The sequence below is a fragment of the Megalops cyprinoides genome, chromosome 19 (assembly GCF_013368585.1).
Source record: "Megalops cyprinoides isolate fMegCyp1 chromosome 19, fMegCyp1.pri, whole genome shotgun sequence".
In the NCBI taxonomy this organism is placed as follows: Eukaryota; Metazoa; Chordata; class Actinopteri; order Elopiformes; family Megalopidae; genus Megalops; species Megalops cyprinoides.
In genome coordinates this window covers 811869-825567 of record NC_050601.1, presented here as the reverse complement: position 1 = coordinate 825567, position 13699 = coordinate 811869, and the positions used below count along the sequence as shown (strand labels likewise).

Sequence of the window (13699 nt, the reverse complement as noted above, 5' to 3'; positions counted from 1 at the left end):
ATTATATATTTAAACTGAACATTTCATGATTTCAGTGAACGCTTAATTGATAATCAGTATCTAAAAGTAACTGAATTCAGTTAATCATTGTCATTGAATTCAGTATGTTTTCCAAGACAAAAGAATATCTGGATAAAACATTTGGTCTTTAATTTTCTTAAACTCTAAAAAAAACAATAAGAAAGCAACGTATATATATAAAGTATATTCAAATACCATGTAATAATTAACTACACAGACACTAACAACTCTATATACACAGAAATCTGCCCTTGGTTTTGGTCCAGAATTTTAAAATGTGTTAAGATAAATAAAGGACATGCCAAGAAACTAAGTAAAAATGCTAGATTCCTTTTATAAGATGGTTTGGACTGGGTGGGGTAGATGTTAGTATGCAGCCGCTGTATCCTGACGGTAGTGTCCTGGGGGGGGGTTGTGAGAGGTAGAGTGAGGGAAACTGCGCCCTCTAGTGGCTGTGTGAGGAGAGTGAGGTCCGCGGTCGACTTCTGCTAGCCGCCGATTCCTCCACCGCAAAGGTGTAGTTGTACTGAAAAGATAACACATTGTAAATGCATAGTGCTCACTATCCAGTATGCTGTACAGTAATCACCATAATGCTCACTGAATCACCACCACACACACAGTGCAGACTAAATCAACCTGCCGAGTACTGCGTAAACGAACACCACATGCAGTACCGAGTAATTAAACCACTTGGAGCAAATGGACCCACACACACAGATTACTGCCTGAATCAAGGCCACACTCGCACAGTAATGACCGGCCCTGATGACCTCACACTCGCACAGTAATGACCGGCCCTGATGACCTCACACATGCGCACAGATCACTGCCTGAATTAAGGCCACACTCGCACAGTAATGACCGGCCCTGATGACCTCACACTTGCACAGTAATGACCGGCCCTGATGACCTCACACATGCGCACAGATTACTGCCTGAATTAAGGCCACACTTGCACAGTAATGACAGGCCCTGATGGCCTCACACTCGCACAGTAATGACAGGCCCTGATGACCTCACACTTGCACAGTAATGACAGGCCCTGATGACCTCACACTTGCACAGTAATGACAGGCCCTGATGACCTCACACTCACACAGTAATGACCGGCCCTGATGACCTCACACTCGCACAGTAATGACCGGCCCTGATGACCTCACACTTGCACAGTAATGACAGGCCCTGATGACCTCACACTTGCACAGTAATGACAGGCCCTGATGACCTCACACTCGCACAGTAATGACCGGCCCTGATGACCTCACACTCGCACAGTAATGACCGGCCCTGATGACCTCACACTCGCACAGTAATGACCGGCCCTGATGACCTCACACTCGCACAGTAATGACCGGCCCTGACGGCGCGCACAGACTCACCTCATTCTCAATGTCCTGGATGGATTTGATGCAGATGTTGCTCAGAGCGTTTGAAGGCACCTGAAAGAGTTGGATCAGACGGACTCTTCTTATGTTGTACAGGTTTGTAGGGCACTGTGCTACAGCTTCACACAGTGAGTGTGTGATCAGTGTGTAGGGCACTGTGCTACAGCTTCACACAGTGAGTGTGTGATCAGTGTGTAGGGCTGTAGCTACACGCAGTGAGTGTGTGATCAGTGTGTAGGACTGTAGGGGCTGGGTGGCAGACTCACCGGCCGGCTCGCCTGTGTCTCAAAGCGGGGGTGCAGGACAAAGGGGACCCCGTCCATAGCTGAGGAGAGAGGGGGAGACAGCAGTCAGAGCAGGGTGTGTGTGTGTGTGTGTGTGTGTGTGTGTGTGTGTGTGTGTGTGTGTGTGTGTGTGTGTGGGGTGGGGGCAGGGGGTGGGGGGCATACCTGAAATGCCGTAGATGTTACTGCTGTCATAGACGCTCTCTCCGGGGTCTTTGATCTCAAGGTTACTACGGCGACGGCTAAGCTTCCCCACTGACGGGGCAGGATGGGTGTTACTGTGGAGACAGAGAGAGAGAGTGGGTACGCACTCACACTAGCATTACACACTACAGGGCAGTGGGTGGGACTGTTACCTGGGTCAGGGGGGCAGTGGGTGGGACTGTTACCTGGGTCGGAGGGGCAGTGGGTGAGACTGTTACCTGGGTCAGGGGGGCAGTGGGTGAGACTGTTACCTGGGTCAGGGGGGCAGTGGGTGGGACTGTTACCTGGGTCGGAGGGGCAGTGGGGGGGCTGGTTGATCCAGGGACATCTTGCGTAGCTCCACACTAATGCTTCGGGGTTTGGCCTGGGGCACAGGGCTAGAGAAGTGACCCTTCTTACACCAGATCACATAACCATGGATGTCCCTGTGAGAGCCAGAGAGTCAAGTAAATACCACCTCCAGAAGAACACTAATGAATATAAAAACGAGAGCTGTGTATGTAACTGACCCCAGGCAGGGGTATTGCTGCAGTAGCCACTGTGGGCGTGCGTGTGTGTGTGTGTGTGTGCGTGCGTGTGTGCGTGCGTGTGAGTGAGTGCGTGTGTGTGTGTGAGTGCGTGTGTGTGTGTGTGTGTGTGAGTGTGTGTGTGTGTGTGTGAGTGCGTGTGTATGTGTGAGTGCGTGTGTGTGTGTGTGTGTATGTGTGAGTGCGTGTGTGTGTGTGAGTGCGTGTGTATGTGTGAGTGCGTGTGTGTGTGTGTGTGTGTGTGTGAGTGCGTGTGTGAGTGCGTGCATGTGTGTGTGTGAGTGCGTGTGTGCGAGTGTGTGTGAGTGCGTGTATGTGAGTGCGTGTGCGTGTGAGTGTGTGAGTGCGTGTGTGAGTGCTTGTGTGTGTGCGTGCGTGTGTGTGTGTGTGTGTGAGTGCGTGTGTGCGTGTGAGTGTGTGAGTGAGTGTGTGTATGACAGAGGGAGTTTCTAACTGACCCCAGGCAGGTGTAGTGCTGCAGCACCACTTTGCTCTTGGCCGTCAGTCTGATGTCCAGCACAGCCGTCTCCACACTGCCCAGGGGAACAATTCGCACACACACACGCTTCTTCTTCCACACCGAGGCCTCTGGATGGACACACCGACGCAGACACAGACACACATTAATACTAAATGCCCGTGCACTACGCAAAAGCTGTCTCCCTCTACACCTGCATAACCAAGCTTCATTACAGTATTATAATCCAACTAAGTGGTGTGCAGATATGCACAGTAAGACTGTTGCAGGGATTATGGTGTGCAGGTATAGGGCAGTACTGCAGGGATTATGGTGTGCAGGTATAGGGCAGTACTGCAGGGATTATGGTGTGCAGGTATAGGGCAGTACTGCAGGGATTATGGTGTGCAGGAACAGTGTTTAGAGTGAACTCACTGGGTTCCAGGTACTCAGGGATGTAGCAGTATCCATGGGGGATGGGCTCTTTGTCTGTGATGATTTGGATATCTGACACCACCATCCCCCCAGCGGTATTCTGAGGGAGAGAGAGATTCAGGAAACTCCAGCAGAGCCAAATGTCACAGCGTTGGTTCATGTGCAGGGCAGAGAGCTTCAGGGAAACGTGTGAGACTGACCGTGCTGAAGCACAGGTAGTGACCCGACTTTATCCCAAAGCCACGCACAAAGTTGGCTGCTGTCCCATCCTGGGTCATGCTTATCTATTGGGCAGAAGAGAAACAGATCGTTACCATGGCTACCAATTCTCTGGTGACATCAGTTTCACCACCTCAGATGGACTGAGAAGCATGGTGGGGAACGGGCAGGGGGTGAGGTGTGTCTTCCAGCTTTCCTACCAGAGAGAAGTCCTTGGGGCATGTGGTGCTGTTTGAAGTCCAGGCCACTGCTGTCACGGGCAGAGAGAGGGCGCTGTTGGCCTCATAAAGCGACATCTGGCATGGAAGACCATTTCAAAGTGTTGGTATGAAATAATGGTAGCATTTACATTGTTTAATACAATACGTCAAACATCAGGGCATTCCACTGGAGACCTCAACAGATTCAGACTTCTGTGTGCATTTTACTGACAACTGACCAACAGACAGAAGGAAACAAAGTGGCAAGTTTTAAAATACTGTCAAGCATGGTGATGCTTCTGGTAGGACCGTGCCTGGGATAACGATGCAACAGTAACTATGGTAACTGTATCTTTTTTGAGGCGCTGTCATTGTGCAATGTTGGCTTCATTCGTAACTGTCTAAATACAATGGTGCCACAGTCCATCGCCTTGGTCTTGGACATGGCTCTCAGCCTGTCGGCTTCCTTGCAGCATTGCCCTCTAATGACACTGTGGGCTAAAAAAATGTCATTTTCAGCACGGAAAAATACAGACGGCTCAGTGTGTGTCAGAGAGAGAGAGAGAGAGAGAGAGAGTAAGAGAGAGAGAGAGACTCTTCCGCCAAACGTCTCTACTACAACGGTGCACTTAAAATCCCATCACGGCAAGCACCTCCATCGGGCTGCCAGCTTACAAACAAACCACTATGAACCAACGATGCGGAACAATATGGTTACTTTCATTGGCAGTTTAAAAGTTAACTCAAATTAAAATAAAACGCCCACCCCTCCCCACAATAACTTTAAATATGCTGTGTCCAGTCTCCTCCAAAAAACAATGAATCAGACATTTTATCCAACAGGCAGTTTATCCAGCATATGCACTGTACCTGACCATAGAAAGGTGTGTACCTGGCCGTAGATTAAAAAATAAATAATAATAAAAAAAAAACTTCATACAAATATTCGGTATGTCAATGAGAGTAACGTTTCTGGGTTCTGTTAGATCCTGAGTAGGATTCTGTTAGATTTGTTCAAATTGTAACACATTTAGGTGTAACCCAATGTGAGACAGGCCTGCCTAAACTCTTACTTAGAGAGATGTAGCGAGCTGTTCAACAGGGCGACGGGAAGACGACTTCTGTGCATTCGATCATTTTACAGTTAGAATTCAATACAATGATACTTCAAGCTGCTTACTGTATGTACAGATGCGTTGCATTAAATGCAATGAGTTTTGCACATACAGGTAGTTACCTAGCTGCTGATATTACAGGTAAAGTTACTGTAGGACAGCTACAGCACAGCTAAGGCTGTTACTGTTCAGTGAGCGGTAAAGGTGATCACTTGAATACCTGTCCGTACAGGTCACACCTCAATCCCACCTAACCAGCTAACCTCACTGCTGTCAAACAAAGGGCATATGTCCTCGGGTTTGATGTAGCCTACTTTTCCTAACCATATAGCTACAACTTTAACGTCCTCTGTGATGAAACAAAAACACTAAATGACATTCCCGACACGTTCCATCTCAGTTTGGACATTAATTACGAAAATAATCCATCGAAATCGGAATATCTTGCTCGCTATTAACGTCACCTTCCAGGAACTGGATATACACTAGCTTGCCAGCTAGCGCGCTACCAGTTTCCTTCGCAAGCTATTTTTTACAAGTAGGAAATCGTCGTTTTTCTATGATACATGTGTAAGTATAAAATATGATACTCACTCTGTCAGACACACAACGGCGTACGCTTATATTTCTAACTTTTCTTAGGGCGCAGTAACTTTTTCGGGAGTGAGGAACTTCAGTCTTTTTTCCACCGACACAACAGCAGGAAGTAACTTTTAAGGACTTCGGTTCCCGGCATGCCTCGCAGTGTTGACGCCAGCACACCGAAAGGCGGGGCAGTTTGATTTGGCGGCGAGCGGGATCAGTTTGAAAAGAAAGCACAAAATGGCGGAGTGTGAGTCGCCAAAGCCCGTGGAAAGGTTTGTGTTTGTTGGTGCGGTGGTTTCAGAATAACTTTATTTTACATTTGGGTGGTAATAGAATATCCACGAACCGGTATTTAGCCGTATATTTTGCTCGCTTGACGTTAAACTGACCTATTTGGTGTTTAGCTAGCTACCGTCGGACTTTTGTTCGGCTAGCTGCTAATGCTGTCTTATTTGTTTGCTAACGTAACGCAGCATATTCGGCTAATGCTAATTTAGTTAAATTAACTGAAAACAGCGCCTTCACATGCAGTCGTTGTTAATTACTGTTTTCTTCTTCAGCTCCAAGTCCGATGACATTGATGACATAAAGTCACAAAACAAGGTATGCTAGGATCTGTTTACAAGAACTACCTCCTTACTTTTATTAATATTCGCTTGTAACAAACCCGATCTTTTCTCACAACTTGCGTCACCACTTCTTTCGGTACAGCCATTTCATAAAACGCGAAAGAGTTGCTTTACAAAACCGGTTCCGGTCTTATTTTAAGCGGTTTTATGAATGAATTGATAAAATGCATGTACTGATACATTTTACATTTACGTTTATTCGTTTGGCAGACGCTTTTAAGTGAGGTAGAAGTACAACACAAGCGAAAAACCATAAGGAGTCAACAATATTTCAAGTCAACATTTCCTTGGCAAGATTTTTCAAATATGAAACAAACCGTGTGCAATGTTTATATGCTTTATATTTTTAATGTTTTATGAAAGATGTGACACCTTGCAAATTACTGGCACTCTGTGGGTTAAAATAACAGTGCCGTCGATGCCCTGAACTAAATTGTTTAACATAAAAAAAGAGATGAGTCAGTCTTTAATTTTTGTGTTTCTATTTTTTTGCTGTTAGCCACAAAGTTTGATGATGTGAGTGAGCCCCAAAATGATTCTGATCAGTGGAGTATTTTAATGTAATGGTGATTCTGTCAGAGTGGGTTTTTTGTGAATATGTGCAGGTGATTCTTGTGTCGGTTATCGTTAAAAGTAGAACGGATTGCATTATGATGTCGAAGCTCTGTGTCCCACCTCCAATCCGTTACAGGTCCAGGCTCAGGATGTCCACACTGGCACCAAGAGGGCCCCCAGCAGGACCCCTAGCCCGGGGCCCCCTCAGAAGTCCCCATGGGGCCCTCCTGCCGAGGCTCCCTCCCTGACATGCGGGACAGAGGCGGTGCTGGGGGAGAGCCAGGCGGGCGGTGAGGAGGGGGTGCGACGGGACGGCGCGGCTCTGAGCCCTCGCAGCCGGCGCAGGTCGTGGAGAAGGTCGGCCAGAACGAGGCGCTCTTTCCCTGCCCTGTGCAGCTCCAGCCAGGGTGAGCCCCTCAGAGCACCACTGTCTCTGCCATTACACAGGAAAACCGCCAGGGAAAAAATGACTTAAAACTAAACACAGAAAGCTGTGCCGTCGTGACCTCCCTCTCTCCCTCCTTCTCCCTCTCTCCCCCTTCCTGTGCCTCTCTCTCCCCCTTCCTGTGCCTCTCTCTCCCCCTTCCTGTGCCTCTCTCTCCCCCTTCCTGTGCCTCTCTCTCTCCCTTCCTGTGCTTCTCTCTCTCCCTCCTCAGCTCTGTGTAGGTCCATCAGCCTCAGCCTTCAGGAGGAAGAGAGGTTGGAGAAACTCATAGATGCCTCTAAGGAGGTGAGAGGCGGGGTTGCTGGTGTGGGTGCAGTGTAGCGTTTGGAGGGGTGGGTGCAGTGGAGCGTTTGGAGGTGTAGGTGCAGTGTAGCGTTTGGAGGTGTAGGTGCAGTGTAGCGTTTGGAGGTGTAGGTGCAGTGTAGCGTTTGGAGGGGTGGGTGCAGTGGAGCGTTTGGAGGTGTAGGTGCAGTGTAGCGTTTGGAGGGCTGGGTGCAGTGTAGCGTTTGGAGGGGTGGGTGCAGTGGAGCGTTTGGAGGTGTAGGTGCAGTGTAGCGTTTGGAGGGGTGGGTGCAGTGGAGCGTTTGGAGGTGTAGGTGCAGTGTAGCGTTTGGAGGTGTGGGTGCAGTGTAGCGTTTGGAGGTGTAGGTGCAGTGTAGTGTTTGGAGGTGTAGGTGCAGTGTAGCGTTTGGAGGTGTAGGTGCAGTGTAGCGTTTGGAGGGGTGGGTGCAGTGGAGCGTTTGGAGGTGTAGGTGCAGTGTAGCGTTTGGAGGGGTGGGTGCAGTGGAGCGTTTGGAGGTGTAGGTGCAGTGGAGCGTTTGGAGGTGTAGGTGCAGTGTAGCGTTTGGAGGGGTGTTGTAGCGTTCGCGGTGTCACACGCTTCCCTTCCTCTGCAGCTGGCAGTGCAGAAGCTGCAGGACTGTGTGGCGGCCGCCCCTGGAGGCTGCCGGGAGAGTCTGCATTCGCAGGGTGAGTCCCACTGGAGTCCGCAAACGTGGCACAAAGAGTTTCCATGCAAGGTGAGCCAGCCTCCGTGATTCAGTGTCTTTCTCTCCACTTCCTTCTCATCTCTCTGTCCTAGTGGAGCTTCTTCAGAGGGAGTGGTGTTGCCTGGCACAGGATATCAGACAGGAGGTGCAAGGCCAGCTGCCCCAAACCAGCACGGACAGGTAGCTGTGTTACCCCTGTGTCTTCCTCTCTTCCTCTCTATCTTTCACTCCCTGCCTCTCCACCACACTCATCCTTCATGTGCGTGAAATACAGCACGCTAAACCTTCCCAAAACACAACATGGTCATGAAATAAAATCGCAACGTTTAGTGCAACGTTTGACCAAGTCCCACAGAGGGGTTTGAAGTGGTGCAGTGTGCGAGGTGTCACCCTAAGCTCTGTCTCTTCCAGTGACCCTGCCATGCAGAAGACCATGGACCAGATCAGAAAGTCTGTCCTCATGTAAGGCCTCCTCCTGCTCTTCTACAAACCACATGAATTACAGGGGCAAAGTGCAACTGTACAGCATCAGCTGTGAGAGTGTGTGTGGGGGTTGAGACAGGGTGTGTGTGTGTGATTGTATGTCTATAGATTGCGATGGTGTGTGTGTGTGTGATTGTTTGTGTATAGATTGCGATGGTGTGTATAGATTCCAATGGTCTGTGTGTGTGATTGTATGTATGTGTATAGATTGCGATGGTCTGTGTGTGCTGTGTTGCAGGTTACAGGCTGAGCGTGACCTGTGGGATTCTGTGCTGCTCAGACACCGCAGTAAAGCGGAGGAGCTGGCCAGGTGAGCCGACTACACTGAAAGCACACTCTCGCTCACACACACTCACACAGACGCGCCTCCTGCTGACGGCCAGGCAGCGTGTCTCACTCCCACTCTCGCTGTGGCTCCCTGCAGGCGTGTGGAGCAGGGGCGGGCAGAGGGTGTGGCCATGGACCCCGCCTGTCTGATGCAGTCCTCACAAAGCCAGCTTATCCTCAGCAAGCCTGATTACCACAGCGCCCTCCTCAGGCAGCACGGGGTACTGCACACTATGGAAATGCTGGTGAGCCCAGTGTGTGTGTGCTCGCAGTCTGAGCTGTGTGTGTGTGTGTGTGTAACAGTGTACTGCCTTTGCAGATGGACTCTCGGTGTAAGATAGTGAGGGAGCTGCTGTCCTTCCAGGAGCAGTCTCACATGCTGGTGAAGGAGATCAGTGGCACATTGGGTGAGTGTGGCATACACACTGTGTGTGTAATACTCGTGAATATGTTGTGTGTGTATCTGCAGTGGTTGTATGTGTTTGTGGTTCTGCAGCCTCCAGTGCTGGTTTCCAGACACTCCCCTCCTCCCCAGTCAGGAAGCTCCTCACAGGGGTCTAACGGCCTGATCGTGACCTCTGACCTCTGACACAACCGGTCACACATTGTTCCTGTGATGGAGCCTCGTCCAAAGGTCCAGTCTCTCAGTTTGCCTGGGGCAAGAGCGAACGCCACACCCTCCCGCGGCCGTGGAGTGCGGCCCTCACTCTGGGGAGAGGCTGGGATCGTCTGGGCTTGCTGTTCCTTCACACCTTCACCTGCAGCATCTTCTGCCCCATCCATACGCCTGTTTACTGTACTGTGTCCATCCCGTCCTGCTCCCATTAGCCGGCTGTAAATCTTTGCTTATCCCTCTAACTCTTGTCTGACTCTGTCCCTGCAGTGTCTGTATGTGTCCACTTGGTGGCAGTGTTATGTAAACGGCTCTGTGCTGACAGCTGCCTGCATCCTGGTTGTGAAAGTTTTCCCATTTCTGTGACAGCTCACATATATATGACCTTTTCAATTATATTACGTTTATTCTTCAGCATTTTATAAATGACTTACCCCTCCCTGACAAAAGGAGTGACGCTGATGCTAATGATGCTATAAACTTATAAACTTTTCAGACATGAACAAAAATTCAGACACTGAGTGTGTGTGAGAGAGAGAGTGTGAGATGCAGACAGATGAAGGGGAGGCCTGTGTGCTGAGCCTGAGCTGGGGCGTGCAGAGGTTTAGCATAATTTAGTATAATCTGTCCAGATGAGAAACACTGTCACCTGCTGCTCGTGGTCTGCTCTATATACATCCTCTCTCTTCCTCCATCTCTTTCTCCATCTCTCTTCCTCATGTAGCCACTCTCTGTAAACATTAATTCTTCATCCAGGTCTGTCCTTCCTCTCTTCTTTGTGAAATATGTATGAAGGCGTGTGATTACTGTAATTATACAAACTGTGCTATACACGTAAGCATTCGTTCCACCCACTCCTGAATGTGGCTGTTTGTTTTGTAACGGTCCTGCGGGGGGCAGTGCGGAGTGGCGGGGGGTGATGGAGGGATGAACGCGGAGGTGTGTGGGTGTTGTGTGGAGTGGCGGGGGGGTGATGAGAGAGTGATTGAAAGAACGCAGCGGAGAGGCAGTCTCTGGAGACAGGGCCTCCCAGGGCGCCATGCTGTAAGACTGATCGATTCTTATTTAAATGAAAATGAGGCAGAGTTGTGTGGGCCGAGTGGGAGAGAGGGGGGAGACGAATGTCTCAGACAGGAATTCGCACTCAATCAAAAACTCTCCCCCTCTAGCAGCCTTAAAAACACATTCATGCAATCAGGTACACAGTTACACACACACACGGCTGTGATTCACGCAGCTACGCTGTTACACAGAGCTGTGATTCACGCAGTCAGGTACGCTGTTACAAGCACGTGTTGGCAGGCCGTGCTGTTGGGGTGTGGGGTGTTAACGCTGTTGAGAGCAGAGCACCTCAGCGCGTGGTCGGTGTGGATGGAGCCGCTCGCTCAGAGAAAGAAACCAAGTCCCACGTTGTCCTGGTAACACACTGCGCCAACCGAACAGCCCAAAGAAAGGAGCAGGAGAGTTTCTCTACCTCGGCTGCAGAGTCATGGATTTACGTCACGTGTTTATCCTGATTGTGCGATTGGCTAATTAATCTGAATTAATGAGGAATGGGGGCGGGCCGAAGCCGCAGACACACATTGCCACAGAGACCGGTGAGAAAGCGGTGACTGGCAGGGTCTGTGATTCATAAAACTACAGCAGAATTATCACACTTCTTTTCCTACACTTGAGTAAAATGCACAGACATTTTTTTCGAGGCACATTCTGTTCTGTTCCATTGTTTCATATACAGCTACACTCTCAAACAATGCCTTTGGTCAAGAGGCCTCGGCTCGTAGGAAGGCCTCGGCTCGTAGCAAGGCCTCGGCTCGTAGGAAGGCCTCGGCTCGTGGGAAGTCGCCTCAGTCCTGGAATAAATGGCCCTGTTTTGTGGGACATACAGGTAGCCGGACAGGTGAGTAGAGGGGCGGAGCGCTGGGCTGCGGGCGGGCGTGGCGGTCGCAGTGCGCTGGGTCCCGGCTGCGTGCTCTGGGTCCCGGCTGCGTGCGCTGGGCCCCGGCTGCGTGCTCTGTCTTCCTGCTCTCTCAGATTGATTAGGCGCTGATTGCAGCTGAGGGATGCAGCGGGAATCAGCATAAAGCACGGCCTGCCGGGTCCCGCACCCCTCCCCGCGCGCCGGCGAGGGCCGCCAGCCCGCCGCGCTCTCCCCTCTCATCCCGCCACCCATCCGTCTGAGCCGCCTGTCTCTCTGCGCCGTGATAAACTGCCGCCAAAGACGCCGCGTCAGCAGAAAGGATGCGGCCCGCACGCTTTTAATCTGCGCTGTCCACGCTTTTATCCAAAAAGACGAATCGAATGTCTCATTCAGCAGAAGCATATACACCTCCTCTGTAGTTCACTCCTAATCGGCCTCATTCCTTCTTATTTGACTGAAATAACTCCCAGATAATGTTTCGCTGAGATGGGGAGCACAGCGGGTCTGTAGTGTGTGCATTCACTACACCTTGTGATACTGATAAAACTGCATAGGTCTGTAAAATTAGGGTTGAATATTTTCAGTGAGGGTTTTGGAATTAGAATTGCATTTTAAAGCATGTCCACTGTATGCTTGTAGTCTTAGTAACATACATGGTTTCATGGTGACATTGGGACATGTTCCTTATGAGTGGGCATGTATGTTTCAGATCCCTGTAGGGAGCACCTGTCAGACAGTCGGTGTATTTGCAGTAGGAAGAGGTTTATGGGGCATATACCCTTAGAGTGGACGTTACTGTAGTGAGCAGCTGATTCTGTGTTCAGGTGTCGTCTGCAGGTGATGTCGTGGTCAGATGTGGGGTGTAGGTGGTGCTATTTCTAGATGTAACGTGTAGATGATAATGGTGTATGGATGATGATAATGTTATATCTTATGAGATGGTATTTTCATAAGCATTTCATTCTCACAGTTCTGTTTCAGTGATTCTGGGCTGAAGCTCTTCATTGTCCTACCTTTCCACCTGTAGGCTGTGCCATCTTTGTGAAACTTGGATATACGCAGTGGTGTTTTTCAAAACCTTTTGCCTTTATCAAGAAGGCAGAGCAGTGGTGGTGTGCTGTTATGGTGTTTTTCTGTTCCGACCCCAGCAGTCACGTCTGTGCCCACATGTTAGCACACGCTCACACGGAAATGGACAGGACGCTCGTGCTGTTTAGCCAAAAGTGTTCACCTCATATCCTGGAGCTTTTATTCCAGTTATTATCCTTTGTTCAGCAGATGCCTGGATCCAGAGCATGAGACAGAGCAAGTCAGTGAGAACTTTATGTCTTGTACTGTGCACCTGCCCACAGGTGACGCAGCACCAGCGTATCCAACCGTTGCAAAGTCCAGAGTAACTCCAGTATATGTGTTGTCAGAATCAAAGTGTACGTTTCATTTTAACATTATTTGGCACAATAAAACTGAAATGCTTCTTACCTGTTGTGGTCTTTGTCATGAATGCCACACTGTGGTACTTCCTTAGAAAGGAGGTGAAGGGAGAAGATTTGGATTCCAAAGAACCGACAAAGTTCTGCTCTTAATCTCTCCCTCCTGCTATCAGCCGCTTAACAGGGGGCAGTGGGTGCCTGGGGAAGGCAAACCAACTTCAAAGTGGCATTGACTACCCCTCCTGACTCAGACAGGCCTGAGTGTGGGATCACTGCGAAATGGAGAGTGCGTTGCCCCACCCTCATTCTCTCCCCTGGCAACCAAGTGCCAATCAAACAGGGGGTGTTTTCTCCATTGCTTTCCACCTTTTTTTATTATTTGTAGTGAAACTTTGTAGTTTTTTTCAATTTAATGTGAAATAGACTAAAGTAACATGTTCCAGAACATATATACACATTTTTGTAATATGAAGATATTAAACTGTGTTGACGTCCCTGTGGAACCTGAGGAATTCTTTCAGATTAGTGACTCATGATGTCTTACTGCTGTTGTGATATTTGTTCACTGTGCAGCATTTCTTTATTTCTGCTTTCATTCTTAAATGAGAATATTTATGTTTACAGCATTCCCTGGTTAAGAATAAAAATAGAATATGCTCTGCAAACCACTTTAGGAGTAATATCGATATTAGTGGAACCTTCATGGGAAATGCACACATATAGTGGTGCTGTTCGCATCAATCAGTGTAAAGATTGCATATCCTTCTGTAACCATTCAAATTGCTGCGTAAATCAGTAGCAAGTGCTTGTGTCGTATCCTAAGTCTGTTGTCATGCTATTACTGTTTCTGTTGCCATAAAACCACTGTAAGT

General features: G+C 49.2%; 2 protein-coding genes across 2 annotated transcripts; one reads left to right on the top strand and one right to left on the bottom strand.

The window, feature by feature from the left end:
* Positions 1-277: 277 nt before the first annotated feature.
* On the bottom strand, positions 278-5562 carry LOC118795099 (multivesicular body subunit 12A-like). The gene is made up of 10 exons (XM_036553459.1): positions 5445-5562; positions 3736-3831; positions 3517-3600; positions 3317-3416; positions 2883-3012; positions 2182-2322; positions 1859-1971; positions 1676-1734; positions 1404-1463; positions 278-547 (listed from the first exon to the last, which is right to left on the bottom strand). Exons 2-10 carry the CDS (start codon positions 3829-3831, stop codon positions 467-469), a joined length of 864 nt encoding a protein of 287 aa, XP_036409352.1. The 5' UTR covers positions 5445-5562; the 3' UTR covers positions 278-466.
* Positions 5563-5672: 110 nt separating this feature from the next.
* LOC118795050 (kinetochore-associated protein DSN1 homolog) lies at positions 5673-9656 on the top strand. The gene is made up of 11 exons (XM_036553398.1): positions 5673-5707; positions 5996-6038; positions 6756-7026; positions 7276-7349; positions 7961-8033; positions 8146-8233; positions 8465-8515; positions 8775-8846; positions 8961-9108; positions 9183-9270; positions 9360-9656. Exons 1-11 carry the CDS (start codon positions 5673-5675, stop codon positions 9422-9424), a joined length of 1008 nt encoding a protein of 335 aa, XP_036409291.1. The 3' UTR covers positions 9425-9656.
* The last annotated feature ends 4043 nt before the right edge of the window (positions 9657-13699 follow it).